Below are 27,645 nucleotides of genomic sequence, written 5' to 3'. Positions count from 1 at the left end.
CACCAGACACCGAGGCGTTGGCTACAGCCCACTCCTGCAGTGCTTCACTGCGCGGTTCTCACTGCCGTTATCTGCAGCCGCTTCCGTTTTTTTTTGTTTTTTTTTGTTTTTTTTTAAAAAAAGAACTAGTCCATCTCCAAATGCCAACCCGCAGTTTCCCCATACTGCAGCACAGCTGCAGGACTTTCAGCTGGCTTACTCACTTGTTTCAGAACGCAGACTCCCGATTTCACCAAGTGCATGGTCCCTGTGGTTTTAGCAGACCTTGTCCAGCTGGTGCATTGCTGGAAGTTGTATTCTGGGTCACTTTCTGGTTTTTATCTAAAATTTTTCATGGAGGTGTTTTTTTGCCCTGCCTCACCTAGCCGTCATCTTCAGTTCTCCCCCTATTATGTTATTTTTATTTTTTATTCTCTAGGAGTCTTGCAGTGTGGTATGCACATAACAGGTGTTTAGACAAATGTCATTTTTACGGCAACCACTTTGTCCAGCCCAGCCCAAGAAGGGCTTCTACTGATGCCTCTTCTATACTGCAGGATTGAGCATCTAGCAGTTTGAGCTCTTCTGTCCATAGATTAGGATTTTGATAAATACATTCAGTGTGTGATGTGGGAAGAAAGACTTTTAAACTAACTATAGGTCACATTTAGATGAAGGTCTCTTCCTTCACAGCACAGGATGACAGAAAAAGCTCTACAGTTTCTTCTGAGGCCTCATGAGTCAAGAAGCCTCAGGACAGCTAGACAAGGTTGTATGGGTTGTTCAGTGCAGAAGACACATGGCTGAGGGAATGTGTGGTAGCCAAATTCCAGCCCAGAATCTGCTCCCCAAGCTGTACACTCTGGTGCAGGGTTGCATCTGCCCTGAGCAAGGGGACTTGAATCAAATTCACAAAGTCATGCTGAGCTGTACAGCACTGAGCCTAGAACCACCAAGAAGGGGCTCTTTTTCCTAATTTTCAAAAAGCCATCATGTGAGGCAGCCATGACTCCTAGGAACCTGATTAACTTGTTACTAGAATCATGCAAGGAAAGCAACAAGTTGATAGATTGAATACTTCAATTTTAAACCAATAGTTTAGGTCTCTAGTAACACATGTTTTTTTTCTGTGATACAGAGAAAAGTGGACATTCTTCTAAGAAGAAATGCAATTACAGTTTCCATAATTGCAGCGATAATAAGGGAAATTTTATTAGTAGTAGCTGTGGAAATCATGATCTATACTTTAGTTGTCTTTGTACACATTTGCAAAGTACAGTTTTGCTCCATTAATTTCTAAAAGTCTACCTGTAGAAGAAAATTGTTTTCTTTGGTGTTGTGTTTTTGTTTGTGGGTCTGTTCTTTTTCCTTCATTCCCATCTTTCCCCTTTGTAGTGTTGTGTAGTGAGCTGAAAATGCCTAAAACACCATGAATCTCTAAAATAGCTGCTCAATGAACAGTGTCTTACTCAATGGACTACACTGATACAGAAGACCCTCACTGCTCAGATACTTTATATATGCAGGTTTCAGAAGCATCCATATTTACTAACTAGGCTGGAGCTACATTCAGGTTTCATAACCTTACACAAATACCCTCTCCCATCATTTGCTTGGTCTTAAAGTGGCCTCATTGCCATATGAAAACAAACGAAGAGAAAGAAATGGTTGAACTTTCCATTTTCATAGTTGCTGGCTGAAGACTGAAGGAAAAAAGCATTGCTATTTAGCAGAGCTACATGCACCCCTGTCCACTGTCTCTGTCCCAGATGAAGTGTGAAAGTACACATTTACATAATGCTGATGGATTGCAATGATAACCATAAAAATAAAAGGCTTTCACATTTTCAAGATTGTGATTATTAGCAGCAAAAATATTTCCAGTTGGACAGTGAGACTACTTTGGAAATAAAACGGGTTGCAACTCAAAAAGAGGAATTCATGTGAGTGAGATAATATGTATGAAACCATTTGCAAACTGTAAAGCACTGGGTAAAGAGAATGTATTATTACTCACAAACTTAAAGGACATGTAAGTATGGTAATCAAGGACATAATTTGCACTTCATTAATATACTGACAGTATATAAGAAATTGTTTATAAGAGTTCATGTGGACCTTTTCCACGTAGCTAGAGAAGAAGTGAAGTATAAAAAGATCCTGCAACCCCAGGTTGAGCTGAGGGCTTCCCAAGGTCAGTGTGAATGTTGGAAGATTAGGAGTTTGACTGGATTTAAGAACATACAGTCATTTCAAACCCTCTCATCTTCAGGCCACCCCACCTACCCCCCAAAAAAAGTAGAGAGAACAGAAAATTGGGATGTAGCAAACCAAATCTTAGAATGGTAAGAAGTATTGAAGAAGGGGCACTTCCCAAATCTGGGTTCGTTGCTCGGCGGGACTGTAAGAAAGGGATAAGTTTAGTTTTCACATAGAGACAGCATGGAATAAGGGAAATGGAGGCAAAACCAGTTTAAACAAGCCCCAGACAAAGAGAAGAGAGAATCTGCCTGCTCCTTATATGGAAAAGTAACCATAGTTATTGGAATGTAAAGAGATATGAGGTAATATCAGAGGCAGGAACTCACAGCAAAAAAAATAAAAATGTGAGGGGGATAGGCTGATCAGTTCAAAATCTCAATAATGAGCTAGTTGGCTCTCTAGGATTGGCTGTACAAATTAAAATCTCAAAAGATGAATTAGTTAGTGTTCTCGGATAGGCTGTAACCTCTGTAGTACCCAGTCAATGGGGAAACAGGGGAGGGACTTGCGAATTAGGAGTAGGAGATTTAAAGATCGCCATTCTCTTCCTCTGGCGCGCCAGTCTTCCATGTGTTTGGCTGGACGCCCTATCTTGCAAGATTGTAAATAAATTCTTTTCTCCTCCAAAACCCAGTGAGCGTTTATTCCCTTACAGGAACCGCTTTATTTCCGACAGGGACTAATGGAAGTCACACCGAACTCTGCTGAAGAGGAAAGGATGGTCTATTATGCCGGTGGAAAGCAGGGGAAGCTTTCCCAAATCTGCATCCCCTTAGTGTCTCTTCAGTTGGGTTTTGTACCCAGGTTCAGAGACAGAGAGATAATTATTCAGTTATTTCCCATTTTCCTGTCTTTTTCAGGAGCCAGGTGACATCTGCCAAAGGTGCAAACTTCACATTTACATAAATAGACAAAAAGCTTATTTATCTCTGGGAGGTTTGAGGCAATTTCCCAGTGATTCTTTAATTGGCTAAACCCATTAGAGACAAAGGGAGTTAACTATTTAGTTAACATGCAACAGGTGTGGAGAACTTCAGTCATGTAATTATTTCCTGTTTTTCTTTTCTTGAAGAGTTTGGTGACACCTGTGAAAGGTGCAAACTTCATATTTACATGTTTGCAGACCTTACATTGACAAATTGCTCCTTTGTGAGGAGAATAAGAGCTTCCATTATAGCCTGTTTCCAGCTTTGTAGGTTACATTTTAAGGCTACTTTACAATTTCTTGCTTGCTAACAGCTTTAAGAATATATTTAAAAAGTCGCTTTTATAGTATTAGTAGTATTAGTAGTATTATCTAACAATGTGATATTTCCCAATGTCTTTCCTGATAATGCTAAGTGAAAAGAGGGATTCTGCGGTCCAGAGTTTCGGAAATACTGCACATTATGTTCCACTACTAGACCACAGGTAAACCGAACATATGCTTAGGGCAGCAACAAAGAAGTGCACCAATATAAGGAATTAATTTTGAAAGAATGTAGTATTTTAAATTAGGATCAACATGGTTATCATACAGATAATCAGAATTTTGTTAGACTACTTTTATAATTTGATATGCTAAAGAAAGAAAGAAAGAAAAAACCTCTTTAAATTCCTTAGGCAGCATGCACCTTAACCCTTCAGGAAGTAAAGAATTTGAAGTATTTTTCTGGTCCTCTAGGAGGCCATGTCATTAGCATTTTTATGGCTTTGAAGAGAACAGCAATTAAGAAATGCATTTCACTCCGTTTAAAGCAGTGTTTTCCAACTTACACTGACCAGAGAATGCTTCCCCCCCACCCCCACCCCACCCCCCGGGCTCCAGGGCATGGTGGTAAATCCTCCCTCCGCACCAGTCCTAATTTAGACTCTGGAACACTGATCTGATTCCATTATTTTACAGAGGAGGAAAACAAGGCTTGGAAGGGCTGAGTGACAACTAGTGCGTAGTTAAGATAGAATTTGAACAAAGGACTTGATTCTGCATATTAGAATTTAGCTTTGCTTGAAGACATATACTGTTCAGATCCTAATTATTTTTAAGATTTCCTAAATATCAAAGGAAAAACAGATTATAACTTGGATGAGAATTGGAATTTCCACAGAACTTCCAAAATAAACCAGCTATTAATTTTGTCTTCTGTGTCAAGAGCCACCCCCCCACACACACAAACACACCTTTTTTGCACTGACAAACTTTTTTTTTTAACAAAGGGGTAAAAAAGCATGGATAGAAAATGTGAAGACCTGTTTATGAGCACAAAAAGTGGAATGTGGAATGTTAAAATATTTGCTGCCATGTTCCAAATATAACCCCTTCATTCATAGGTACACCATTTATCTTTCTCAAACTTTTCTCCTTAAACCATCAGTTGTGATATCTGTAATTTACTTTAAAATACTTTAGTACAGATATTGTGGTGTTAAATGCCTGTGTAATGAGTTAAAGTACTTTTATGGGCACTCAGCTGCTCTAATCAGAATTTCACACCCCACAGGAGGTCAGCTAGCATTTAATGAGAAGGCCAGACATTCCTACAATTACTTTAAGCTACCCATATCTCAATTAGCATAGTAATTGTTAGAAATGGTTTGCTGATGAAAGAAGTAGCTTGTTAATTAGCATAATGGATGCTGGAAATGAGCTGGCATTTGTGAAATTTGGAGCATTCAAGATATGTGGATTAGCTAAAATATTTTGGAGACACTTCACTTTACATGAACTGTATATAATAAGTACATGGGGAAATATTGCATGAGGCTTGATCTCAAAGTGAGACTGGTATGGATAAGTTTGTGGGGGCCTCGATAAGGATAGCACAGCCCTGCCTCTAGAAAATGCCAAGTCTGCCCCATGTGAATATTTCATGAAGATGTGGTCAGATTACTTCAAAACAAAAGCAAAAACAAAAACACAGAACTGGGACTTGATCAAATGTACTGAGCAAGCTATATAAATGCTTGTTTAATAAATGTCTTGTGGATGCTCTTCGATCTCTCAAATTTTTCCCTATGATAATTATCTATGAAAAAGAACCCAGACGTTTACATGACCCAAATGCTTCGCTCAATTTCCAGTATTTCCTTGAACAGCTCTGAAGAAACTCACGCCTTGCCATGACACAAGTCAGCCTCCATTGGCTAAAATAGATAAATATTTGAATGGGTCATATTAATTAGTTCCTTTTAAAAAACTTCAGAAGCCACTGCAATCCATGAATTTATTTTAGGATAATTTTTTTTGTTTTCATTTGATAATGCTTTTTCAAGTCAAAAGCTCCTTGTACTTTGTGTCTTGCAAAAGAAAGGAAGTTGAGAATATAAACAGGACCTCTTAAGAATTTTCTGCAGGTTTAAAGAAATGTCTGCAAGGCAATGTGAATGTTTGTCATATGTCACAAAGTTGAAGTGTTCCGTTTTCCAGGGCGCTTTTATCTCTGGCACGTTCTGGCAACAAGCACACCCGCGGTGGAACATCCTGTAACATACATTCCTGCACACATACAAAGGAAAATTCCTTTCAACCAGGAAATCGCATCATAATTTTTTACATTGAGGACAATGGAAAAGATTTCATTCCTTGCTATTATCCAGGGAAAACTCAGCATTGTCAACCATAAGAATCCATGCCTCAAGATACATATCCATGGTGTAATCATAGTTTTAAACACATTTAAAAACTTAAAGTTTACATGATCAGACTCTGAACTTCTGAAATATTTCAAAGAATAAAGCTTCTTTGGATGAACTTACTGTAAGGATTACAAAATTCCTTGTCTTTCTCTGCCCATCAGGCCTTCCTGGGCTACTTCATCTGTTTGTTAGTGGTATCAATAACTTGTTTTGCTGGGAATTTCAAAGTCCTGTTTGCCTGTTCCTTTCCTTCAGTCTGATCCCATGCTACTTCTTCCCCCACTAGCTTACTACAGATACTTGTACCCTCTAGCTTGTGTGATAATAGTACAGCCTGCTTTTGTTGCCTCCAAATCCTTTGTCTACTTCAGCTGATACCAAATCTTAGGTATTTACCAGTTACTCTGTTATTATGAGAGCTTTCTGAATTCTTGCTTTTCAGTTCTATGTTTCTTTTTAACTGCTTGCTGTTGAGTCCAGCAATTTTGATTCTACTCCTCCCAGAATGTAAACTCCCAGAGAGCTGGGGCTGCAACTGCCTTTTTCAATGGTCTTTCCCTAGCACCTATAATACTTCTACATAGTAGGTGCTCAATAAAAAAAAATCATTGCTTGAATGAATAAAAGCATCTTTTTCTTTCATCCAGACCATAAACGGACAGCAGGAAGGGTCTAGGATTACTTATTTCCACATTATGCTTTGGAACAACCAAAGCCAGTTTTACCTACTCAGCAAGCTTTGAGAAGTATTTCTGGGAAACAACGGTATCTTTCATTTCTCAGCTATGTCTCTCACTGTGCTTCTATGTGACCAATCTCTGCTCCTTTCCTCTTACCACATGTATAATCCACTGAGCAGATGAAAAAAAAATCCAGTGGGCTTGGAACAGAGGATCAGAGAACAGTACATTGTTTGGTGTGTATAAAAGCGAATCATACAAGTTATAGATGAATTTTTTTATAAAGCTGCTTAACTCACTAATGATTTTTCCTGAAAGTTATTAGATAATTATAACAATAACAATAATAATGCCTCATATTTTTAAGGCTAGGTCATATTCTTAGCACATGTAATTCGCAGGGCTGAATTTAAAAACTAAGCCACATGTGGAAGACTCCGTAACCTTGATTAATCTTTCAATAACAAACAAATCTCTTAATGTGTGTTGAGATAAAAGAGGAATGATGATAAAGAAATGGTGCAACACTCAGGAGACAGGCAGGATTTGGGAGCTCTCTATTCATCAGGGATTTGATTGTTATCTTCAAAGTACAGTAGTTTGCAAGCCAAGACATCTACACATAGACTTTCCTTTTGTTCCATCCTTTGGTTTCAAACAGACTAAAGGTCTCATGCTTTAGTCCACATAATTACTCAACATCAAGCCAAGTCCACTTTGCTTTATGATTAACAAAGATTTTCAAGAGTAATTCTGACTATCTGATTTTTCCTTTGCCATTTAAGTCCTATATAAACCTACTATACGTTGGTTTATATTTTATAATACCCCTTCTCATGAATTATTTCACTGAGTATTCAAAACAACCCTGCAAGTTGAGTGTTGCCATCTTATTGAAGAATGAAGACACAGACCAAAATGCAAGGTCACTATCTAGTTTCAGGTGGGAATATTGGAGTTTTCAAAAATATATATGCTAGATCTTTTATAAAAATGGCTGTGATGTCCCATCCTGAATCCATGCCTTTTGGTAGTATTCTCTACACTGACTCTGGACTTGGCCATGTAACTTGTTTCAGCCAACAAGGCAAATGAGCCCCAAGCACAGAACTGGAAAGTGCTCGTGCATTGGGGCTTGCTCCCTTGCTGCTCTTGGGATTCCGAGACTGCCATGTGAATAAGCCTGTGGAGGCTGAGAAACACATGGCCCAGTCATTCCATCATGCAAGCCAACATCTAGCCGATACCCAGAAGCAGAGCTGCTGCATAAATGTCTAGCAGCTATCCCCAGATGCGTGAGTGGGTCCAGTTGGGACCAGAAGCACTACCACCTGAGATCAGCCCAAATTGCCAACCCACATAAGCATAAGCTAAATAAATGCTTGTCACTAAGTTTGGGGTAGTTTGTTACGTAGCAAAAGCAGGCAGATATGACATTAAAGAGTCATGTCAGGATGGTTGATCTTGAGGGAAAGAGCTTAGCATAGTCTGAACTTACTTTGATTGTTGGTAAGAATATGCAGGTGCATGTTCGTTGGGTGTGTCCACTGCTATCTGTTGCTGCTGACCACTGGTGTCCTGGGATGAAGGTGCCACTGTCTGGGGAGAGGTATCAGCAACAACACCCTTAGGAGGCAAGTAAGAACACAAAAGTCTTATTGATTTGAGCAAAGGGCCCTCTTCCAGATGGACTGGGGAGAACAGCCCTTTTCTATTTGGTTTGAGAAGAGTTGTGCTCTCAGCTACATGAAGCTGTATTAAGCACTGAGGCAAACCACAGAGCACATTTGGATAAAAGCCACTAAGAAGGCTTACCATCAGAAGTCCTTGGAGCAGCCAAATCACCAGAAAATTATTTTGCCCATACTTTAAACCATGGTTGCACAGAACCACACTAAATAATTTATTAATCAGAAAATTCATGCAGGATTTCTATAGACAACTGTATATTCAATCATTTTCCTAGGATTGTACACTCTATCATGGCTATATGAATTGACAAAACAATGGAATCTGACCTTAATAAAAATCAACATCAAAGTTTGGATTTCTTTTAAAAGGGCACTAAGTAGGTTTACCCTTTGGCAATTTGGTTTAGTTTAGGTCCCCCCCACCCCCCATGACATAAACTAGAATTCATTTAGAGGTTTCAGAAAAAAAAACAAAAGTTAGAAACAAAAAAGCATATCCTTAATTTTGGTTTGCTCTCCCCCTCACCCTTTCTGTCTCTTGTCTCTCACAGATCTGAGCAAGATGGATTTCTGGTGTTGGTTGTATTCAGGGACTATGTTCAACTCCGAGAGACAAGAGTGGTGGTGTTATTTGGTTGTTACTAGGCCTAAGGAGGCATCTATCTGAACACATTCTCCTGGTTTTCCTTATTGCCTTGGACACCTGCAGTGATTTCAGGTTTCAAATGTTCTTGGCAATTCTTAGTCATTAACTAAAGATCCCTAAAAAAAAAAAAAATTATGGATTGCTCCTTTAAATCTGAAAATTCCTATTATATTAAGTCAAACCTTTCTTTCCTAAGCTACTATTTGGTATTATGTATTTTTCTGAACTTCCCACCCACATTTACTTGTGTGGATACTGGTGACTTTTCAGTGAGTACTTTCACATAGACGATGCATCAATTCTTTTCCTTATAAACACAAATGCAAGGCAGTCTACCAGCATGCATTTTTATTTTTCTCAATGACAGATTCTTTTTTTTAATCCCAGATTTAACTATAATTAGACTGTTTTCAATAAGCTATATTGCCCAATGTGTTGCATTATTTTATAGTAATCAAAATGCTTAAATTCTAGCATACACCTTTGCTTTACACATAGAAAAATATAAATCAAATATATTGTAGAGATCTATGATTAAATAGCCTAAAAGGTCCAGGATTATAATTATCTCATTGCCTAGATGCTTTTTGATGCTTAAAATAGCAAATGACATGTATTTTAATCACATATTCTTGAAATTCATAAAATCCAATTAAAATCCATTTAATACATTCTTTGGTGCCCATAGGTATGGAACACAAAAAACATTTAAAAATCAGACCTCCCTGGTTTCCTAAACTACTTGATAGAGTCCTTTTAAAAGTCTGGGTCTTCTGAACCTTGGCATTAGCAAACATTTGTCATATGCCGAAAAGAAATAAAGGTAAACATTTAAAGAGAACCAATTTAGCCTGTGAGGATTCCCCTTATGGGTGTAAATGCAGCCAGCTAAGTATGACTGTCCTACAGTGTGACGGGTGATCTGGGATTCCCAACGTCTGTGGCTACAGAGGTTGAGAGACTCATGGTGGACTTTCATGTGAGATGCCAACACATTAGCTGCTGGTCAACGCATGGAGTGGCAGTGATATCAACTCCAGAGGAGTCCCAGCTCAAGGAAGGGAAGACACTGTGACCATGATGGCACATGTATATCAGGAGAAGGACAAGAAAAAAAGGAAATAACAACAGCAAAATCTGAGAAAACACCATCTAAGTGTTTCACCACCACCTAACCAGCTATATGCTCCTTCCTTTTCTATGTAGCTTGATGGCTCTGTCCAATAAAATGATGTATGGGGGGTACAGATCCAGCCCAGTGGAAGGAGAAAAGGAAAGGGACAAACTTCATCATTCATTGCGCCTTCATCACTCATTGTGTCTACAGAAATAAAAGTGGTCCTATATTTTCTTTCTTGTCTGGACAAAGCCACAAACCTGTCAAGGTTCATTCACTAGAGCAGTAGTTCTAAACCTTTGGAACACCCTAGAATTAAATAAATTAAAATCTTTGGGGATAGGAGACTCAGGTATTAGTAACTTTTAAAACTCCTGAAATAATTTAAATGTGGAGGAAAGTATGAGAGCCAATACACTAGGTCCAGTGTCTCTCAAAATTCAATGTGCATTTGGATCCTGTTAAAATACAGATTCTGATTTGGTAGTTCTGGGCAGTGTCTGAGAATCTGCATTTCTAACAAATTGTCAGGTGATGTCATTGATGCTGTTCCAGAGACCAGTCTGAGTAACAGGGAACTAGAGAACTAGCTCAGTCCAATAGCTTTGCAAGCTCTTTTTTTTCTACCAATTAATGAGTATTTGTGGTTAATACTTAATGGGGCAGACATGTCTCCAAATATGAAAATCAAACTTCCCTCATACTTCTATGGTAGATTAGCTCATTTTGTGTGCAAATCAAAACATAAGCATGTTCGAGCAAATGTATGCACTTTCATATACTGAGCTTGCAATTTCAAATCTTAGAGCAGCAGAAAATCACGCACAAGGATTCCTTGTGTCATTGGGGGGGGGCGGCACATTTTATGTGGCTGAGATTTATCTCCCCTCACCTCTTCCTGTAAGACAAAGATAGACTTACTTCAATAGAGACAGCTGTCGGAGGCACGGGCGTGTACTGGGGAATGTAGGTCCCTTGCATAGGAGCGGCAGCAGTCATATACTAGAAGGAATCAAACAAAAATGCACATGAACTTGGGGTTCCAACCCGCGAGAAGAGTAGATAGGCACAAGACTCGATTATCCATGAGGCCCAAGGCCAGGGCATATTCAAGCTCTACTTTGACCAACAATCTAACAATATAGAACGACCTTTGTTTACTGATTCAATACAGCAGCAGCCCCACCTCCAAAGCATCCTTACAAGTTATTTCATCCCCATTCTATGACTTTGTCTTTTTAAACATTCTATGTCAGATCTCAAACATTTTATATTTCACATCTAAAACATAAACTCCATGAAGGCAAGTATAATGTCTGTTTTTTTCCTCCATTTTATTGCTAGCACCTGTCACATAGTAGGCTCTCAACAAGTATTTGCTGAATGAATGAATGAATCATATTAATTGTTAGTAAAACTTTCTTTTCTAACTAAAAAAAAAATGAAGAATAGAGAAATAATGCAAGAAGTACATATATACCAATGCAGAGAACTGATAACTACTATCATTTTTCCATTTTCACATCACTTTTTTACATAAAAGAAATAAAGCATTACAGATAATGTTGATGTCTCCTTTGAGCTCTTGCCCCTTTCCATTCTGACCTCACTCTGTGTTTCCTTTTCAACTCCTTTAATCCTCAAAATTTTTCTCATTAGAATGAATTATGAAACAATCAAATCATTTTTCACTAATTTGTAGTATTCAGTAAAATATGTATTGAGGATAACATGTATTTTTGCAATGAAGAAAGGGAGACCCAGGGAAATTTCATGCTCACCTCCATAAGCCTGAAGTATGACCATGTTCCTACTTCTATCACACATTGCTCCTGAGAAATTCAAAGTTCTTTGAGAATAGAATTTTCAAATATTATCAACTACATTTCTGAGTTTCTAAACTTGACCAATAGCACAAAATTTCAGAACCAGAACCATCTGATGGAAACAAGGCTTCCTAATACAAAAAGGTTACAGAAATTATTCTGATGAAAAACTACAAGGTCTATGGTTCTTTATTCTTCTTCATTTGTTGAGTTCAAATATCAAGGCCATGCATAACTTGGCAAAACTTAAGCCACTATGTGTTCCATATCTTGGTACTTTCAGTATCTAAAAGACATGATGTTGAATCAAGAAAAATATCAAAATAGACAGTGGCCCATTAATTGTTGTTTAATATTCATGGAGTATTATAGCAATAAAATAACTAAGGAATAAAAATGCATCTCGTCCTAAACTAATCACTATCCTACAGTATCTATTTGCTATAAATAGAGGCAGTCTTAATGAAACAACCCTAAATCTAGCAAACCAAACTCTTGTCTAATACATGTGCTTCTACTAAATACCACTGAGTACATATCATATCTACATAAAAATACTTCCTTGTGATTTGGGCCAAGAGCAATTGAGAGGCCTGATGATATTAGTAATAAATCTTGTTAGTTGAATATTATCGGAAATTTCTGTCTCTGTCCTCTGTGCTCTCACAGCACTCATCTCTGTTCTAGTAAAATTGTCCAGACTGTCATCTCCTTAAGGGCATAGAACAAGTTTTATTTGTCTCAGCATTTTCCAATACTCAGTGCAATGCAATATATTCAATAAGTAATTGTTCAGTGGCTGAATGAAAGAATACAAGGAGAAAGCCTTCCATTTCCAGTGGCTACAAACTGCACACGCTTCTTGGCCATTGATAATTCTGAGCTCATTATAAATGTTAATTTAATCACCCCCATAATGTGTTTGTATAACCTTTGAATAAATATGTTAGTCAATTCTGCTCATCATTTTCCTAGTTCCCTTAAACAGACAAAAAGTATTTGATGGCTATCAATTTTTCAAACAAGTACAGAACTGTGAAGTCACATTGTAGCCAATATTTTTTCACATCAACAACCCTAGGGCAACAACCTTCATTGCCAACAAAACTGCTGTAGAGGAGAATGTTGGGGATAATTGTTCCCTGGCCATTTTGGACAGGTGATTTGCCTCTAACATAGGGTTTAGATAGCCTTTAATTTAGCATTCCCTACAATGTATTTTTTGCACACTAGTTCCACTAAGAAAAAAGCTTTTGATGTTCCAACTCATTTGAGCAATGCTGCACAATTTATCATCTTCTTTGATACTGACATACAATTTAAAAAAATGATATCATGTTTCAAAGAAGCCTGTTTAAAGGTGGATTCACTAGCATTTCTCAAACTTTATTTTTTTTGCTCTAATCCTATTAAATTTGCTCAGAACTAGTGCTCTAAGGAACATACTAGAAATGTTTCTTTAATTGAATCTCACAAACCCTAGTCAATTTTTAGCAAGTCAGAATAGATTTTCACTAATTCTGAAATTATCTAAGCACAGAATACCTATTTTACTTCAATGGGGACTACCCTGCATGATTGGTCAATTAATTTTATGCTATTTTCTGGTTCTGTTAAGAAAAACAATTCAGCTCAGTGTGTTGTATTATGTGTGTATGTGTGTGTTTCTTTTAATGAAAAAAAAAAAAAACTCTTTCTGGTTGTTTTTCTTGGTCACAGAGAACCCAATAGAGCTTGAGAAAGTTGTTTGAAAATTAGGGACAGACATTTTTTAAGCAAGTCAGTGCTATGGTGTTTTATGCCCCTTAAGACTATTATCTCTGGATAAACTTTTGCAGTAAATCTCTTCTGTAGTAGATTTACATTTTCTAGGGTTCAGCCTCAAGAAGTGACAGCCTCATAAAATGAGGAGCAAGTACTTACAGGAAATGACTACAGCTATATGTAAGATCAACTCTCAGCTCTGGATAATTGGTGACAAATAACTCTGAACTTTCTCTGAGAGCATACGGTTTGATTTCCTTAAGAAGACAGATAAACTGCAGTCAGACTTAATAATCCAGGCCGCACAAACATTGTTTAGATATGGGTGCCTCAGAGACTGCTTTCATTTTATCCAGCTAAAAAATGACAAAGGACTAAGAGAATGATTCACGATATCCCAAGTCTGCTCTTTTAACTAAATAAATTCCCACGGATTACTTATTAAAACCACAACAAGAATGGATGTATACTCCTTAATCCGACTGATGTCTTTCAAAGATAGAAAATATCTGATAAAAAAATATCTGCCATAATTCTTTCATGAGTACAAATTACTCATTTTGTATTTTTTTATATGATGGCTAATAGGAACCACATTACAAAGAGATGATATAGATAAAATGGATGAACCACAGTATTTCCCTGTCTATAGAAGCTTGAAGTTATAGCAGAAATGGATAAATATTTTTTTGGTAAACAGCTTGATTTTTACATATTCCGAAAGCACCAGATTTTTACATGTGAGTGCGTAGGAGCCCTGAATAGCCATTTTCAAACCCAGAGAATACATTCCAGACTCGATCACTTGTTCCAAGAAGTCTAGACACAGCATCACCAATATAGTTACAAGAAGAAAGAAAAAAAAGGGTGAGATTGGAGAGGAATTGTATTTTTGAGTATTTAAGATGAGACAAGTAAGCAGTTTCTGTTACTATGGGATCATTGATTATTTCCATGAAAACAAAGAAAGAAGACCCCAAATTGTTAGTTTGGGATTTACTCCTCTCCCCCTCCTCCCCAAATAAAAGAACAAGCAAAAACCAAAAACCAAAACCAAACACATTTTACAATTTTCCTATTCAGAAACTTTTCACTTTATTTGTAGAGCAAGGGAGTGGCAAGGAAAGACCCCACATTTTAATATTTGGGATTTTCTAAAATAATTTATAAACTAGCTCATTTGGCGTTATCATTATAGTATTTAGATTTTAAATTGGTGTGTCCAGTCCCGGCTATAAAGTTCTTAAAGCTGCTTAAAAAATTATAGAAAGTGAGTTGTCCAGGTCCTACCAAAGTCTGTCAATGAGAAGGATAAGGGAAGAGATGCAAAAATGCACCTCGAAAAGCAAGTTGAGCAGAAGAAAGCAACAATTGTGGTAGATAATGCTACCTGCATGCAGTGCAAATTACGTTCAAAATTATTTGGCACAAAGTTTCTTTGAATGAAGGAAGCTTAAGGGTATAGGGAACAACCTGAATTACGGTGCTGTAGGTTGGATGGCTGGTGGAGGGAGAAGCACGGTGTTACTGCAGGTAGAGGTAGCCTGGGGTTTGGAGGGCCATATATTTTGTGATCCTAACAACTTGGAGTTGGACCTAGGATGGAAAATTGGTATGATCTCACATGCTTGCTCTTACTAATTAGTAATAGTTACTTGGAGTGTAATTTTAAGAATGTTTCTAAGTCTCCCTATCACTCAATGGAGAGGTACAGAGGGAGAGAGCTGGAAACATTCTCCTTGAAAGGAACGAGTGCCCCCACTAGGGCATGGTAGAGCTGGACATTTATTTTTTGGGCCCTGACTACTCAATTTTTCCTAAATCCTTTCTATTTTTACTATTGAAATGTTAGAGATGAAGTGGATCTGCATCCAACATAGTATAGAGTATATTTTCATAATGTTTTATGTTAGTATTAATTTAGAAAGTAGGCTATTTACTTTCATGTTCTATAATGGAAATAAAAATGTAGACACAGTTGTGAGTGATGAAATAATTTTCCCTGAAGAGTGGAGGTGGGGGGAGGGGATTGGTGAACACAGATAGCAAGATATAATTCACTGGGAATGAAAGCCCTTGAATACTGGTCTTCTATTATTTATCAAGGAGTATGTGGCCTATGTTATCCCATCCAGAATAGCACCATATATAACCAACAGAGAGGTGTGCATTAATTTATTACACATGGAATACAGATTGCCATCAATGTATGCTGGGGTGGGGGCTACTTGCTGGTGGCATATAGCAAAGAGAGTAACAAGGAAGAATCTTGGAGGTTGTTCTTCACATGGAAGTTCGCAAAACCTCACCTACTACACAACAGTGAGAAGAAGCCATTCCCCTGAGATCATAGAATATAGGGGCCTTCAATTTGCAAAGAAAGCAATTTGCATGAATGTACTGGAAAGAACTGAAGCCCATTAGCTGCTTTTTTTTTTTTTTTTTTTTTAAATTCAGTTTTATTGAAATACATTCACACACCATACAATCATCCATGGTATACAATCCACTGTCCACAGTATGACAACATAGTTATGCGTTCATCACCACAATCTATCGCTGAACATTTTCCTTACATCAGAAAGAACCAGAACAAGAATAAAAACTAAAAGTGAAAAAAGAACACCCAAATCATCCCCTCATCCCACCCCATTTGTCCTTTAGTTTTTATCCCCATTTTTCTACTCATCCATATACTAGATAAAGGGGATGTGATCCACAAGGTCTTCACAATCACACTGTCACCCCTTGTAATCTACATTATTATATAATTGTCTTCAGGAGTCCAGACTGCTGGGTTGGAGTTTGGTAGTTTCAGGTATTTACTTCTAGCTATTCCAATACATTAAAGCCTAAGAGGTGTTATCTATATAGTGCATAAGAATGTCCACCAGAGTTACCTCTTGACTCCATTTGAAATCTCTCAGCCACTGAAACTATTTCGTCTCATTTTGCATCCCCCTTTTGGTCAAGAAGATACTCTCAGTCCCAGGATGCCGGGTCCACATTCATCCCCGGGAGTCATATTCTGCATTGCCTGGGAGATTTACACCCCTGGGAGTCGGGTCCCACGTAGTGGGGGAGAAGCCCATTAGTTTAAAACATGTGCACAGATCTTTGTTGTAACAATAAGAATAAGAAGGCAATACTATGGGGATATAACTGATTAAAAAATATGTCTTAAAATTTGAACTTGAAGCAACTTTACATAGACACTATGAATTCTCTGTCTCCCACCCCTAAAGTGACAAATCTTTTGTGATAAATATGGCCTAACAAGAAATCTAGATAAAAATTAGACAGAGAAGAGATACTGTGCCACTTTTGACTATCCAGGAAATAAAGATAAGCAAGCCAGACAGACACTGAGAACTTGCCTACAAGATTGCAGAATGGAGGTAATTTGTGATTAGGAAAGTGTGTTTACAGTGGAGTAGTGGGGACAAAAGATTCATTGGGTTCAAGAGAGAATGGGCGATAAGTAAGTGTAAAAGATAAGAGGATATTATGAACAAATTTAGGCTAATAAATTTGACAATTTACATGAAATGGAAAAAGTCCTTGGAAAACACAATTTAGCAAAACAGACACAAGAAGAAATAGAAAACCTGAACTGTTCTGTTTCTACTAAAGAAATTGAATTCATAATCATGATCAATTGAATGAACAAAATCTTCAGCCTCAATTGGCTTCCCTGGTGGATTTTCCAAATGCCTAGGGAATAAATATTAACAACCTTGTACAAATTCTTTCAGAATACTAAAGAAGGAACACTTTCGTTCATTTTATGAAACTAGCCTAACTTTTATACCAAAATATGATGGGGACATTATGAAAAAGGAAAATTATAGCCCAGTATCTCTCATCAACATCGATACAAACTTTCTGAATAAAAAGTTATCCAATCAAATCCAGTGACATATGAAAAAATATATTATTTCCAAGTAGAGTTTATTTCAGGATTGCAAGGTAGGTTTAACATTTTGAAAATCAATGTAATTCATCACACTGACAGAATAAAGAAGAAAACAATACTAGATTATCTCAAAAGTTTTAGAAATACATTTGATAAAATCCAATACCTGTGTACGACAAAATGCCTCGCAAACAATAGAGGGAAATGAGGAATAGAAGTTTATACTAAAAACAAAACAAAACAAAACAAAACAACAACAACAAAAAAAAACACAAAAAACCCTACAGCTCTTATCACATTTAATGGTGAAATACTGAACACTTTCCTTTTGAATAGTGGAATGAGACAAAGATGTCCAGTATCAGCATTTCTAACAAATATTGATCTGGAAGTTCTAAAAATTATAATAAGACAAGAAAAATAAATGGAAGGCATAAAGATTGGAAAGGAAGAAATAAAACTATCATTATCCACAGATTTTGTGATTACTATATAGACATTCCAAAGAATAGACCAAAACCCCCAATTATCAGAATTAATCAGAATTAATAAGGTCGTTTAGCAAGGATGCTGGATACAAGCCAACACACACAAAAAATGTATTTCTAAATACCAAAATCATTAAACATAATTTTTAAATGATGCATATATACAGCATCAAAAAACACTAAATACCTAGGGATAAGTCTAAGAAAATACTTCAAAGATTTCTATACTGAAAACTGGAAAATATTGCTGGGAGAAATAAAATAAGACCTTTATATACAGAAAGATACGACACTCTCATGGGTTAAAATATTCAATACTCTTAAAATGTCAGTTCTGCTCAAACAGATGTATATATTTGATGCACTTCCAGTTGAAATCCAAGCAGATTTCTTGGTGGAAATTAACAAATCCATTGTAAAATTTATATGGAAATGCAAAGGATCTGTAATATGAAGGCAATCTTGGAGAAAAAACAAGTGTGAGGAAGAACACAAACAGATATTGAGACTTAGGAAAAGTCGCAGTAATTAAGACAGCATGTATCACTGTAAGGATAGACAAAAGACTAAGGGAACAGAAAAGAGAGATCAGAAACAGATTTTCAGCCCCCTAATTTTTGACAAGGGAGCCACTGCAATTCAGTGTAGGGAAGAAGAGCCTTTTTAATAAATGATGCTCAATCAGCTGGGTATCTCTATGGGAAAAAATGACCCATGACCCCTAATTCATACCATACACATTATTAATTTGAGATGGGTCATAGATATAAATGTTAAAGGTATAATAATACAGTTTTTAGAAGAAAACAGGAGAATGGTTTCATGATCTTGGAAAAAAACAGATTTCTTAAACATGACAATAAGAACTAAACATAAAAGAAAATATTGATAAATTGGACTTCATTAAAATTAAGAACTTTGGATTTTCAAAAGACTGAGGGAATACACAAATTACAATATACATATCTGACCCCAAAAAAGACAATACACATATATGACAAAAAAAAAAAAACTTGTATACAGAATATATATTTTCAAAAAACCTCCCAAATAAGAAAAAGACAGAAAATCCAATTTTGAAAAATGAGTTTGAATGAACTATTGATACATGCAAAGACTTGTATCAATACAAGTCATCCAGGGAATTAGGATGAACAACAAAAAAGCCTCTTCCAAAAGACTACATACTGTATGATTCCATTTTACATAACATTTTGATATGATAAAATTTTTGAAATGGAGGTCATATTAGGACAGGGGTTGATGTGGGGAAGGGGAAATAAGACGAAGGGGCTGTGGTTATAAAAGGGTAAAAGGAGGGATTCTTGTGGTACTGGAACTGTTCAGTGCCTTACCCACTGTGGTGGATAAACAAACTTATATAGGAAATAAAATTGTACAGAACTTAGTATACACACACACAGACAAGTGAGTACAAGTAAAAATGGGGAAATCTGAATAAGATTTTTGGATTATGGATTATATCAGTGTCAATATCCTGATTGTGATATTGTATTATAGTTCTACAAAATGTTACCATTGGGGAAAACAAGGATGTCTATTATTTCTTACAATTGCATATAAATCTACAATTATCTGCATAAAAATTTCTATGAAAAACAAAAACAAAACTACAAATTATATATATACACATACATAAATTATATATATATGTATATATGTGTGTATATATATGTATATATGTGTGTGTAAATGGGGTTGATTAGGGACTTCTGGAAATAGAACATCTAAATGGCCAAATGAATACGAAAAGATGATCAATCTCATTCATTTATCAAGAGAAATGCAAAGTAAAAGTATTATGATATAATACTCCCCCCTCACCTGGAGAGCAGATAACTGACTGACAACACTAAGTGTTGGTGATGATGCGGATAACAGGAACTTTCACACATTGCTGGTGGGAGTTTAAATTGGTACCTGAACTCTGTAAAATTGTTTTCCTGTGCCTAGAAGCAGAATATTTATAAAACCTATGTCCAAGACATTCTACTCCTACATATGTACACAAAAGAAACTCTTAGAAATATACAAAAAAAGATAACTACAAAAATATTTAAAGAAGTATTATTTATAATTATCTCAAGCTGAAAATACCCCAAATACCCTTTAACAGTAGAATGAATAACTGACAATATTATGTATATTGTATAATAATGTAAAATGAGAAAAACTATTCTGTAAACATGAAGGAATCTCACAGATTTAAGGTTGAATTAAAGAAGGTAGACATAAAGGACTTCATATTGAATGACTTAATTTACATAAGGTTCAAAAACAGTGCAAGCTAATCTACAGTAATAGAAGTCAGGATTGTGGGTACTTTTGTGAGGATAATAAAAGGGCAGAGACAAAAAGGAGGCTTCTTTGATGATACAACCATTATCTATCCTGATCTGGGTAGTGAATACGTAAGTGCTTACATCTTGTAAAAGTTATTGAACTATACACTTATGTATTATGCATAATTCTATACACTTCCGTATAAGTGTTATATATTAATAAAAGAGTTTACAAAAGAAAGGAAAAGAAGAAAAGAAGAATGAAAGAAGAAAGGAAAGTTTGACCTTATATGACATCAGGGATAATTTATCCATACAAACATGAGGGAAGACAGATTGTATGGATCCACACACAGGAAGGTTGGGAGATTTGGCGACATGCCTAAGTTCTCTTCTAATTGTTTCTATTTTTGAGGGAAGAGGTGAGGTGAAAGTGAGGGGTGGTAGGGTTGGGAGCCTGAGAAAAGGTATGAAATGGTTTTCTTGGAGAGTGGGAGGGTAAGAGAGTGAATGGGCCATGGATAGGTAGTAAGGTTTCTGGCAAAGCTGAGGGTCTATTTAAGTTGTGTGGTCATGAAATTTCCGTGAAACCCATCAACAAGGCGGCACATTCAGTTGTCCAAAAGAATGGGGCAGACCAGGAATTAGATGCAAAGAGGAGCAACGGTTTACCAGGAGAGAATGATGGAGTGGGAATGGGCCAAAGGAGTTAGGGCACATGAAAGAAAGTGTTACAATGTTCCACTATGGAATCTAAGTTAGCTACCAATGTGAAGAAATGAGGGAGAAAACTGACAGTGAAAATATGGTAGGCAAAAAATAGGCTTAAGGGCCAAAGAAATGTTGAAATAAGGGTTCTAGAAAAAGTTCCTTAGCATTCCCTATTTTTCATTTTTCCATATTGGTGTGGTTTTTCAATGGTAAAGAATTAAAAATTTCTGTAAAATGGTGACTTCCTCAAATTAGAGAGACTGTTTGCGGTCAAACCAATATTGATTTAAATTAAACGCTAAATTCAAAAGCATCAAGAAGGAAAAATCACTTTAACTGGCTCATCTACTATTAGCAGAGTTCTTTCAGAAAATTATATGAACACAAGCCCCACAACTAATGTCCTCATCCTCTTCACTCTCATTTACTCTTTACTCTTTTACTCTAGGAGACTAGGCTTGATTCTTTGTTTTGAAAATGAAAGAGTTGAGGAGACTTTATTGAGGGGATACACAAATGAACTAAGAAGTCTTAATTATCTGGAAGCTTTGTTTTCTGTTTAAGTTCTGTGACTAAAACATTAAATTGGGCTGGGTAAAGACATTTCAGCCAAAATGAAAGGGAATTCATCCCGACAGCCACATGCACAGTAAATTCCATTAATGAAATAATGGATTCAAAGCTTTTAGCATTGGGATGGTACATACCAAGGACTTATATGAAAACTGCTATTATTATTTGCTTTATTTTTATTGGTTTTATTATTATTACAAAATGAAATTTCATTATCTTAATAGTTTACTGGGATCAGAATTCAGCTTGGGCAGTAAATACTCATTTATTTTTTCTTGGCAATTACATCAATAAGACACTTAGGATGAATGGTAGGACCCCAAAGGCACGGGTGATAGTCCTTCAACCTGAATGAAGAGATAGTTTTAAAGGAGAAAATGGAAGGAGCTTGTGTTTCTGAGAAAGGGGGGAAAGAGGAAACCTGCATGAGCTGGGAGAGAAAGGGAAGAAAGAGGTGTGAGTCTGAGCACAAGTAAGGCAAAGGGCTGGCACAAATTCCACTGTGGTGATGCAGCCAAAGGGCATTTTACGCAAAGGGCTGCATCAGCTTTATATTCAATTTTTAATTGTTTGAATTGCCATGTTGTGTTCACTACTTTACATCTCCCAGGTCTTCATTAATGTCTAGCCTGAGTGCTGCTGACAAATCCTCTCAGTTTTTCTTTATCTGAAAATATCTTTGTTTGTCTTCAGTTTTTCTGGATTCTTTGTTTTTGGTCTTTTTTATTTTATTTCAGCATTTAAAAAATGTCATTCCATCATCTTCTGGTTTGCCTTATTTTTGAAAAGACGTCTATTGGTGGGATTTTTGTGAGAAAACTGGGCGGAGACAGAGTTTCACATCTGAATCAATGCAGCATGGAATAGAGAGGGTGGACAACAGTGACATAATGCCCCCATGTATTCACACAAATACTGCAGCAAGCACTGGACTTCCAAAGGGTATGCAAGTTCCAGCCAATCTCCGCCAGCTTCAAAAGACTGGGGCCCAGTGACATCTGTGTTACATTCTTAATCAAAAAAAAAAAAAGGTAAAATTGAGTACCATTGACTCAAAAGGCCTGAATTGTGGCCCCAGATCTTAATATTTCCCATCCATTCAAAACATAAGAAATAATGGGTTCAATTATTGAGAGAAGCATATAAAAAGCAGCTCTAGAAATAAACAAAACTAATGGATTAAAAATAAATAATTAGAAGGAGCAGAAGTGCACATTTTTGGGTGGTGGCATAGAAGTAAGGTGGCAAAAATCAAACAGAAAAGGCAATGTAGATATTGTTATTACTATTAATTTTTATCTCCTGCTTTTCCATGGCCAGGTCCCAACTACTTTCATCTGTACTTGACTTCCTTATTCTAGAAGTTTTAGTTTCTGTTTAAGGCCCGGGGATACTCCTTCACCAACTCATAGGCTACTGTGGACACTGTCTTCCAAAAATATTAACTACAGATTTTTCTAGAGTTTTGGTCTTTTTCTGTTTCTTTTGCCCAATGGATTTGTGTCTCCCATATATTATTCAAAAACCTTTACTGAGAACCAACTATGGTTAAGATGCTGTGAGTATATAGTAACAAATATGAACCAATCTCCTCCTTAATGAATTTTACACCCACTGAAAGAAAATAAAAATACATGTGTTTGAATTAAAAAAAAAATACCCAGAAGTTTTATCTAAAATATATTAATAAATCAAGAGGAGAAATTTTAAAAAGATAGATCAATGGCTAAACTATGCTGCAAATTTAAGTTTTTAATCAATCAAAAGTAAAGTTAAGTACAGGTTCTAGAAAGGAGGATATGAAGTATGGTGACAATAGAGCAGGTTCAGTGAATATTTTAATGCTTTTCCTTATCAACTCAGCATCCATTTCCCCTTCGGAATGGTAACCCACATTTCCTTTGGGAATCCTTTTGTCCCACTTTCCCACCCAAATGGTTTGTACATGATTTAACTCCACCCCAGTGAGTGTATATTGGTCCCTTGTTCACAGTGACTGGTTTAAAAGTGGAGGGAGGAGGGGATCATCTTATCGGAGACAAGGAGGCTTCAGGAGAAGTTTGCTGGGGCTTCTGGGAAAGGAATATATTCTCATTCTTTCATGGAGGCTTCTGAAAATGACCCTCTCTCCTCCCTTGGATGGTGTGAACATGTGACGACCACATCTGATGCTGGGGTTGTTAGATGTGAAGTTGTGGAATATGAAGATGACATGGCAAGCATAACGCAAATGGGTCATTGGGCATCCTTTGAGCCAGCTCTTCCTATGGCTTTTCAGGTGCATGAATCAGTACGTTTCTTTTAAAATTAAATCATTTTGAGCCGGATGTTCAACTGTTTCTTGTGGTTCTTCCAGATTGCCCCTTCTTCATGGACAATCCTCTCATGCAGAGTGTTCAGAAACCCCCACCCTCACCCCCGCATCGGTCACCCCAGAAGCTCTGCTTCCAAGAAGCAGTATGTGTAAGAGCCTGGGGCTTCTGTCACCCATCAGTGGGACCCGGGGAAATTTGGCTGCTTTGGATTCCCCTTCCTTGAAGGCTCTGCAGAGATGGGGAAGTGGATGCTTGCTGGCCAGACGGCCTCATTGCAGCTTGTTCTCAAAACTTGCAGCCCTCCTGGTAACCAGAAGGCACCAAGGCCTCCCCTCTTGAGCGTGGCTTTAACTCAGCTTGGGGTTTTCTTGGTCAAGGGTGCTATGGGCCTCCTGGTATTTTTCTCTGGTCCAGAGGGATCCAGAACTAATTGAACCCCCCCACCCCCACCCCCCTCATGCACAGGTTGCCCTCATACCCTCTCCTTGCAGGAAAAGACTGATCAGGGCTGCTGGGTCACCCTCAATCCCACAGACAGACATAGCTTGTACTAGCTCAGGAGACTAAAGGAAAAAAATTAGGCAAGAGAAAATGAGTTTGAAAAAAATATACCACAACATCATCAGTTCTGGTAGAACTGGTTAAACAAACTATCAGACCAGGGATAACACAGTTCTCTTGCCTTGCCTATTAGGCATTTGATCCTCTCCTGTCCTGTAAATAGAATTCAAATGTTGACAGAAGTTTTACCAACATTGATAGTTGGCTGTCCATTTTAAATATTAATCGAAATCCAATTTGCCTAATTCCTTTAAATATTTTTCATCACTATTTACAGTAACTCAAGAACTCTTTATAATTAGGAGACTTTAATGAAGCAGAACTTTTGGGGAAATTCCTTATGAAATCCATGCAGAGAATGACTGCTGACATTCTCCAGTTTTGCCTCTGATAAATGTGTAAACAATCCTTCTCAGTGCCTGAAATTCCATCATTGGAGTTAAATTGTAACATATTTGGAAAACAGTATTTTACCACATATTTGGTCCCCAAGAAGAAGCTGTGAGAATCATAAGAAAAGGATGCAGATAAGTTTTGATGAAGAAAAAGAAGGAACTACAAGGCTAAAGTTGACTGGATAAATCCCAGAGTGTAAATTTCTGTGATGAAGTGTCAGAAAAGCCAGGGAGAAGATAATTTAAAATGGAGAATACGTGCAAAAGAAAGGGGATATTGGATAGTTTTACCAATTTGTGCTGACCTTACACACACTACCAAATACTAGGTCAAATGTTCCTGACACCGTTTCTTCTATCATACCATGCCACTTTCTTACCTAACTGGATCTCCCATACCTTTCTAGTCTTATGTTTGGTTTCTCCAAGTCCCCTAAATCTGACTTTTGTGTTGTTTTCACTTTGAGAAATTGACTTTCCTAAACTAAATTTCATCTGATGGTTGTGATCCAAATACCCTATTTCTATCAGATACTTTGCAAAATTTCTTAACTTAAGATAAAGTCAACTAGTTTCCTTAAACTATAAGCTACAAGACTGTGTAGGAAAGTAAGGATGTAACCAGGTCTTTCATAGAATTACAAGAAGATACTTTGCTGTGATTCCTTTCAATAAGTATTTTTCAAATTATATTTCTTGGAAGGAGTGTTCCCAGGGAACACTAAAAAAGTGCTGCACTTTTAAAAAACATCTCTGATTAAAGAAATTTGGAAAATGATGGTATAAACCAAAGTTAAGCAGGAATTTTTGTTTTACTTGGGAATGAAGTGTTCCTTTTTTCTCTCTTTTCACCTTCCTTCTTTATAACCACTTTTCTCCTCCTCTGTAGGACTTCTCAGAGCCTTAATAAACAAATATTTATTGTGAATCTCTAAGAAGACAAATACAGTTTGTTACATTTCCCATACATACTGGACCTTAGAAGTTTTACTTTTGAAAGTACAATATCAACACCTTATGAGATAGCAGGAGCATTCTCTGGGACCCTGGTTTTCAAACATGACTTTGCCTTGGAATCACCTGGGAAGCTTTAACAAAATACTGATGCCTACGTCCCACCCAAAGATATTATGGTTTAATTGGCCTGGCTCTCTGTTGATTCTAATGCTACAAATCTGAGAGCTGCTACCCTAGGAGATTGTTTGGGAAAGAATGCTTACAGATGTTCCCCAAGGAAATCAATATTTAATATAAATGACCACAAGATTAACTAAGTTTAGATAATGAATTTGTGTCAAGTACTCTGAATTTCCATCGAAATTCCCCCAAGGACTTTTATTTTGCATTAAGAATTGGGAAGTAAAACAGAAAAAAAGTAATAATCCCCAAAGGAACTGAAAACAATTGCAAGGGAAATGGGAGATAAGTAAACACATATATAATAAAATGCATTCCCATTTCTAGACAGGATTCTTTCTATAAGTATTGGCAAAAGGAAAGGAAAGGAAGTACAACTGTCCTCCTTAGCAATGAGACAGTGAATCTGTAGACAATGAAGGTCAACCTGTGTGTGAAACTGGAGACTCAGTTGAGAGCTTGTTTCTGATTTCATAGATTTAGAAAGATAAACAGTGAATAATCAGGATTAGATTCTGCCAGTTACAAAAAGAGCTTTAATATTAATACAAGTACAGTGCAATCCTCTTAGCTGTTACTGACATCAGCAAAAAACAAAAAGAGCCAATTTAGTTTCTGCCCTAATTACCGGACACTCAAAGGAATGTGGTAGGGAGGCAGACACTTGGCATGATGTGACTGCTTCACACACATATGTGGGTCTTAGCCCTTTCTAAATATAGAACTTTAACTCATGGTATTAGTAAAACCTCCCTGAAGTAGACAAGCAGACATGCAAAAAGAAGACCACATGGACTTCTTCACACCCATGAATTACTGCTGTTATAATTGTAAACAGTTATGGTTCCCTCCTCTCCAGATTAAAAGACAGGACTGTGCTCTCATTCTGGTTTTGGGTCTTTATAATTCTTAAAGGATCTCTTGTTAAATAAGTATCCCATAAGTGGATATATTCACTTTGCCAATGTGCTAATTCATTTGATTTCATTTTCCTGGGAGTTTCTAAATATATCATTATAGGCCATGAATCTTGATAGTTTTAATTGAATGTACTGCATATGTTCAAATACAGATTTATCTATTTCTCCCAAGGAACCCAATATACTCATGTTCCAACTTAAATCACATTCCGTTGGTCTGTTTTTAAAAATCATGCAAAAGGAAGGAAATAGTGCAACAAAACAAGACATAATAGAAATAAAGGATTTGAATGATTGATAATAATTCACATTCTGCTATCATTCAACCATTAGTTTAATCCCATACTATTGTCTTAATTATTTTATCCTTCTCCCATTCACACATATGCTGAGGTTGGCTGACTGGCTTAGAGTCATGGCTATCAAACCTGAGTGTATTTCAGAATCACCTGGAAGGCCTATTAAGCAGAGATTGCTGGGCCTACCGTCAGTTTTGGATTCAGTAGGTCTGGGTGGGGCCTGAGAATTTACATTTCTAACAAGTTATCAGGAGGTGCTCATGCTGCTGGTCTAGGACCACATTTAGAGAACCATTGGCTTAGAGAGTTGAACAACTCTCTAAGAAACTCGGAATCCTTGGACGTGAGGATAACTGAGTGTCTATTATGACTTTCTAATATCTCATCTAACTTTCACGGTATATCTCTGTTAGGTATTGTCATTAGCTTCATATACAGATTAGATGG

General features: G+C 36.9%; 1 protein-coding gene across 14 annotated transcripts in view; it reads right to left on the bottom strand.

Annotated features, from left to right (window-relative positions):
• The window catches only part of RBMS3 (RNA binding motif single stranded interacting protein 3), a 734,276-nt gene that overhangs the window by 8,824 nt on the left and 697,807 nt on the right, over positions 1–27,645 (bottom strand). For 8 of the 14 annotated variants that reach the window (XM_037846292.1, XM_037846320.1, XM_037846330.1 and 5 more), the window contains 2 exons: positions 10,912–10,992; positions 8,035–8,162 (listed from right to left, as the gene is read on the bottom strand). In XM_037846292.1, coding sequence (XP_037702220.1) covers positions 8,035–8,162; positions 10,912–10,992 — 209 coding nt within the window. Of the gene's footprint in view, positions 1–8,030; positions 8,163–10,911; positions 10,993–27,645 lie in introns of those variants that run through there. The other 6 variants (XM_037846311.1, XM_037846350.1, XM_037846301.1 and 3 more) reach the window with 4 other exon arrangements.

Source organism: Choloepus didactylus, chromosome 1 (genome assembly GCF_015220235.1).
Source record: "Choloepus didactylus isolate mChoDid1 chromosome 1, mChoDid1.pri, whole genome shotgun sequence".
Lineage (NCBI taxonomy): Eukaryota > Metazoa > Chordata > Mammalia > Pilosa > Megalonychidae > Choloepus > Choloepus didactylus.
This window is presented reverse-complemented; position numbering and strand designations above follow the sequence as displayed.